The 6,500-nt window shown below is 42.9% G+C and overlaps 1 protein-coding gene across 2 annotated transcripts in view; it reads right to left on the bottom strand.

The window, feature by feature from the left end:
• The window catches only part of CCNT2 (cyclin T2), a 45,492-nt gene extending 42,916 nt beyond the window's left edge, over window positions 1–2,576 (bottom strand). For both annotated transcript variants that reach the window (XM_004711897.2, XM_004711898.2), the window contains exons 1-2: window positions 2,419–2,576; window positions 1,558–1,639 (exon numbers count right to left, since the gene is read on the bottom strand). In XM_004711897.2, the coding sequence (XP_004711954.1) occupies window positions 1,558–1,639; window positions 2,419–2,576 (240 nt within the window). The remainder of the gene's footprint in view (window positions 1–1,557; window positions 1,640–2,418) is intronic.
• Between the last annotated feature and the right edge of the window lie 3,924 nt (window positions 2,577–6,500).

Genomic DNA, 6,500 nt, shown 5'->3' with positions numbered 1-6,500 from the left:
TCTGCACATGAAATAACTAGAGGAAAAGCAGTGGAAGATGCCCAAGGAACTAGAGAGAGGAAGAGCAGAAGGCAGGGAGGACTGACAGAAAAACATCTAAAAACAGATAATGTTAAGGACAAATTGACATGTCATTCTGATAAAACAAGTCATATTAAAGGTTATAAGAAATGAAAATAGGGATCTAAACCAGACAGAAAGCTTTTCTTTCCACTTCAAATATAGTCTGAGGATCTTATCCCAGACTACTTCCGTAGCAAGTGAGGTCCTAAGGAGCGTTCACAGAGGTCATGTCTTCCACGGGCCATTTTCCTACATGTTACCTTTAAAAAAATCATTTTATTGGGGAGGGGCTCTTACAAATCTTACAACAATCCACCATTCAATTGTATTAAGCATAACATGTTGCCATCTATATTTCCAAAATATTTTCTTTCTACTTGAGCCCTTAGTATCAGATCTTTCCCCCTACCTCCCACCCCTGTGAATCCTTGATCAATTATATATTATTGTTATTTCATGTCTTACACTGTCCGTTGTCTCCCTTCACCCACATTTCTATTATTCATCCCCCGGGGGAGGGGGAGGGGGCGGGGAAAGCTAAATATTCAACCTTGTACTGGGCTCTCCCTTTCCGTATTACCTTTCTAAAAACAGCTGTAGTAAAGCGTAAATAATAATTTTTAATAAGTGAGAATAAAGGTAATGTTAAATACTTCTAAACAGGCTTTGTCACAATGTCTCACAATATTGCATGTTACTCGAAAAAGAACCAACATTAAAAAAAAACCTTTCATAACGTAAAATAAAAACTTTAACTAAAAATCATTGATCGCTCCATTGGTTACATAAGTTGTAGAGATAATGGTTGAAATTGGCAGCCAGTAATTTAGTATAAGTTTTGCTTCAAAACCTATTTACATAAAAATTTGATGTTTGAATAGCCAAAAATGTATGAAGACAACGAATGCTAATTAAAAATGATTGCATTAGCAAATGAAATATTTCTGCTAAACATTTAACACTTTCCGAGTCCTCTCAAAAGAAAGTCACAACTAAATTATGCCCAATTTGTAAATTTTAAACGAGCCTAACACAACAGTTTCAAGATATATCACAGAAATGAACAGTGGGCCTGCTGAAATTACATGCCATGCATTACTATTTGAAAATGTTAAGCAAAACACTTAAATGAAAAGTACTGATATAGTAATGTGATGAGTGAAATGTTTCTTATTTATCCTTTCACTCAAGAGACCTGGCAGAGGATTGTGTTCAGAATTGTACGAGTCCCCCAATAAAGTTACTTTTTAATAAAAGAGACCTGGCAGAATGTACCACCGTGTGTCAATTTAATTCATCATTTATTTTAACAACACAAAACAGAAAAACCACCACCTCCACTTTTGAAGGAAAACGTGTATCACGTGATCTACCTTTACTGTTTGTTCATCCAGAACACCGTCTCAAACAGGACCAAATAGTTTTTATACGAATAGCAATTTATTTTAAAACTGGGTGGCAGTCAAAAAAGAAATGACGAAAAACACTACTTACATTTCTATTGAACTTGGTGAAAGAATGGTGCATGTAAAACCTGTGCATATAAACAATCGCAGTGTTTATCGTTAGCTGAGAGCTGGAAGGTAACATTTAGGAAAGGTTACAGAACAAATCTAATTTTCAAAGCAATCACGGCAATTCCTTGCTAGACGTTCTTTCGTTCTCTCCAAACTACAACTATGAATAAATAAATAAAAACTCGCCGGGTAGGCGCGGGGGAGGGGAAGACTAGGCCGGGAAATAAGTAAAATGATCATCGTAACAATTACTGAGTACTTCGCTGTAAAACAGCAATTAAGAGTCCAGGAAGTACTTTTCAACGGCCTTCTTAACTCAAAATCAAACATATGAAAACCACAAAACCACGCCACGAACCTAAAAGACTTGCAAGGCGTTTCCACGGTACACGGGAACCGCCATGGAACCGGCCGGGGAGTCTGGGGCCAGGCCGCGGAGAACAATTAAGCTCCTGGGCATCGCTGGCTGTCCTACCCGCCAACTCCTCCTCGGACGTGACAAGGCAGCGCAGCCGCCCCTTTTCTGCACCAACCCCGAAAATTCTTCGCTCGCAGAGGCCGCACTCCCAGCCCCCGCCGCCGCCGCCTCGCAAGGCTCGAAACCCCAGGACACAACGCAGCCACCCGGCCCTCCTTCCCGGCTCCCTCTCTCTCCTCCTCCCCCGCGGGCTCCTCGCGGTTTCCCGAGGCCTCGCCGGCCTTCCTTCCCAGCGCGCCGAGCCTCGGCGAAGGCCAAGCCGCCGGCGCCATGTTCCCGGAGCACCAGGCCCGACGCCGGGGAGACCCGGTCCAGAGCACAGGGCGTGAGCGGCGGAGGGCCGGGAAGAGGAAAGGATACACGTTGAGTCGTTGTCCCATTTCCTGGATGAGGTTGGCCGCCTGCTGCCGGTACGAGAGCTCCTTGTCGGCCTCCATTCCGCAGCGCCGGCTCGGCGTGTTCTCCAGCTGTTCCCGAGTAAAGAACCAGCGAGATGAAGCTCCACGGGCCGACGCCATGACACTTCCTCCGCCGCCCGCTCCCTCGCCCACCCCCGCCCCTCCCGACCCGCGGACTCCCCAGGAAGGCCCCGCGGCCCCGCCCCACTTCGCTTGCCGTAGCCCACGCCCCGCCCCTTTCCTCCCGGGCCACCGCCCTTGCGCGTGCGCAGTGGCCGCTCTACCGGCTCGACTCTTTTGCTTTTCTTTTTTTTCTTTCCTGGGGCTTCACGCTCGCGCAGGAGACCACAATGCACCGCGCCGCTTGTCATTTGGAGGCGCCGAAGGTGGGGTCCTCTTGTGAAAGGGAAGGTGGGCGCGGTGCATGTTGGGTCTAGGGCTAGCCGGCCTCGGGCGAGCGGAGGAGCGCAGGGAATTCTGGTCCAGCTGAGAGGTAGTCGGGCGGCTGCGCAGTTCGTTCAGTCTCAGCATCCTCGGGGTTTGGAGAGGACGGTGGCTTCTCTGCTCGCTACAGCCTCTGATTTTCCTTGAGCGTTCGTCCACGCCCTTGTAGGCTTTCGACTCTCGGATCCACTGCAGACGGGCACCTCCTAAACCGGAGAGAAACAACTCCCCATGTTTGTGACACCGAATGTTTTATTTCTATATTGTTTAAATCCCACCGTCAAAAGTTATCCAGTCCGGAAGTGGAAGCACTGAGGCTAAACTATAACTCGATTCCAAAATTGAGGGTTTGTTTTTTAAAATTCGTCCTAGTGGGTTTCATGCTGGGCTCTTAACCACGAAGTCAGCAGTTTGAAACTGCCTAGCCACTTTGTAGGCAAAAGATGAGGCTTTTTTACGCCCGTAAAAGGAGTTAAATCTCAGATATTCACAGGGACAGTTCTTTTCCTTTAGGAACTTGATGCCAGTAAGTTTGTATCCTTCGTTAGAAGAGGCTGGAGAGAGCAAATAGTGCAAGAGGAACTGAGCAAAAACAGTTTGCAGTGTTTGCTACTGTAACGCCCTATACAACCTGTTAAGAAAATATCACACAGCTCCACACTGAGATTTCCGGTTAAAATGTTTATTTGCCAAAGACAGTTATAAAAGGGAAGTAGCATTACTTTTAAGTAAGTTTCTGACTTTTGTAATTTACATTTGGGGTTCCTGTGCTGTAGCATCCTGCTATGTTTTGGTGCTCCTCCATCAGTTGCATTACAGATCTGTAGGTTTTATTGTACTAGGAAGTTATGTTATGAGTGGCTGTTTTAATTTCTTGAAGTTCGAGGGCCAATTGCTTTAAGACCAGGTTTAAAAGGATCAATGTCTAACATTTACTCATAATAAAAACCCTGAGCATATTAGGTATGGGGAAAGCTTCCTTAAGTTGAACACCTATAAAAAACCCTACTGTTAATATAATATTTAATGATAATAAATGATTTCTTCCTACGATTCGGAACAAGCAAGAGTATCCCCTTTAACCACTCCTTTTTACTATGCTACCAACAGACCTAGCTCATGGAATAAGAAAAGGAAATAAAAGATTGGAAAGGTAAAGAATAACACTTGTTTACAGATGATATAATTATCTCGGTAGAAAAATCTCAAAATATCAACAAAATTCTTGGAATTTTTCTAACCACACTTTTCTATAGTACCCATATCTTCAGTGATGTCTTAATAAGGGCAAACACTGAGCAGGGCCACATCATAAAAACTTTGATTGTTGTAGATTAGGGCTAGAATTAGGGCCCAAATCCATTTGCATGCCTTTGGTTTATATATGTCTCTGGTTCACTTTAGAGACTCGATGATCATTTTTTTGATAGAGCACATTACAAATTATCCTCCTGAGTCATAAGGTAATTCTACTGATAGTGTCATCAATTTAGCCAATGGTATAGGATTTACAATATCACTGAAAAAAGAAAATTACTCACATATAGGCCACCTTCAGACTGTAATACATGAATTGTTGACTTATACAAAATAAACTCTGAAGTGACTGGACACTATTTACACAAACAATAAACAATAAGGGGAAAACTTTCAATACCATTCACTAACAAAGGCAAGCCCATACCTACAAGATTGATATATGTTATAAGAAAGCAAGGAAGGTATTTAAATAATAAATATTGTATGATAATCCTAGGCCACCATTCATTGGCATCCTCAAAATAAGAGGTCCAAACCAAAGTCCAATGACTGCCAGTTCCATAACCTTAGGATTGCAGTCTTCTTCTCTTAGGGAGTTTTTCTTTTTTTTCTAATCATTTTATTAGGGGCTCATACAACTTATCACAATCCATACATACATCAATTGTGTAAAGTGCATTTGTACATTCATTGCCCTCATCATTCTCAAAAATTTCCTCTCCAGTTAAGCCCCCAGCATTAGGTCCTCATTTTCCCCCTCACTCCCCATTGCCCCCTCCCTCATGAGCCCTTGATAATTTATAAATTATTATTTTGTCATATCTTGCCCTGTCCAACGTCTCTCTTCACCCACTTTTCTGTTGTCCGTCCCCCAGGGAGGAGGTCACATATAGTTCCTTGTAATCGGTTCCCTCTTTCCTACCCACTCTCCCTCTACCCTCCCTGTATCGCCACTCACACCACTGGTCCTGTAGGACTCATCCGCCCTGGATTCCCTGTGTTTCCAGTTCCTATCTGTACCAGTGAACATCCTGTGGTCTAGCCAGACTTGCAATGTAGAATTCGGATCATGATAGTGGGAGCGGGGAGGAAACATTTAGGAACTAGAGGAAAGTTGTATTTTTCATCGTTGCTACATCGCACCACTAGGGAGTTTTTCAGCCTTAAGTTCAAAGGTTCCAAAAATCTGCTCCAGGTGAGTTTGAGGTCAAGTCCAGTTCACTAGTGCCATCTTTACTTCTGAGGAGAATTCTGGCTCAACTTGCTCTAAGACAGATTTTGTTTTTTCCTGGAAGACCATGGCACCTTCACTATTCTTTACAAATGCTATAATTCAAATGCACTGGTTCTTCTTTGGTCTACTTTATTCAGTGTCCAACTTTCACATGCATCTGAGGACATTGAAAATACCCTGGCTTGGGTCAGGCACATCGTAGTCTTCAAAGTAACATCCTTGTTTTTCATTACTCTAAAGAGATCTTGTGTGGCAGATTGACCTAACGCAACACATCTTTGGGTATTGGGGCCCTGTAATATAGAGCAGGTGCTTTGTGTTTGCATTTCAGTAAAGAATGCTGTTGAAATTTGAATTGGGATGGGATCTGTAGATCGCTTTTAAGTAGTACTGACCTTTGCACAGTACCGAGCCTTCCAATCCACAAACAGGCTGGCTTCCCACTTATATAGCAGTTCTCTTTTAAGCTTTTATACTAGTGTCTTATAGTTTTCATTATACAAGTCTTCTACAGCCGTAGTTAGGTTTATTGCTAGTCATTTTATCATTGTCGAGACTATTGTAAATCTCATTGTTTGCCTGATTTCCTTTTTGGAGTTTCCAGTTAAATGATGTTTTGGGGTACTGCAGGCAACATTGCTGTAATTTTCTGATCCAAAAACTTTCTTAGGTTTCTGTGGGATGTTATACACGTATAGCGTCAGATCAGATCATCTGTGATTGTAAGTAGTTTTACTTCTTCCATTCAGATTCGGATATCCTTTGTTTCTTTCTCTGACAGACTGCTCTGGCCAAGACTTCCAGTACAATATTATTCAATATTTAGGATTTATGATAATGAGCATTCTTGTCTCATTCCCATCTTCAAGGGTAAGGGTGTGGGGGACCAGCCACCACAACCAACAGGGTCCTATGGAGCGATTATGCAACTGAAAGGAATAAATAAAAAGACAGACAAAGAAGATAGGGTGCTCACTTCCTATATGAAGCCAGGTACAAGAGAGCTAATGTATTTAACAATGTGTTTATATAGTCTCAGGACAGGCAAACCTCATTAGTTACATACATAACAAGGTGACCCTAGAGGTCCTTGGTGGAGAAACCTA

Source organism: Echinops telfairi, unplaced genomic scaffold (genome assembly GCF_000313985.2).
Source record: "Echinops telfairi isolate 266 unplaced genomic scaffold, ASM31398v2 ScPeMD7_15;HRSCAF=58, whole genome shotgun sequence".
Lineage (NCBI taxonomy): Eukaryota > Metazoa > Chordata > Mammalia > Afrosoricida > Tenrecidae > Echinops > Echinops telfairi.
This window is presented reverse-complemented; position numbering and strand designations above follow the sequence as displayed.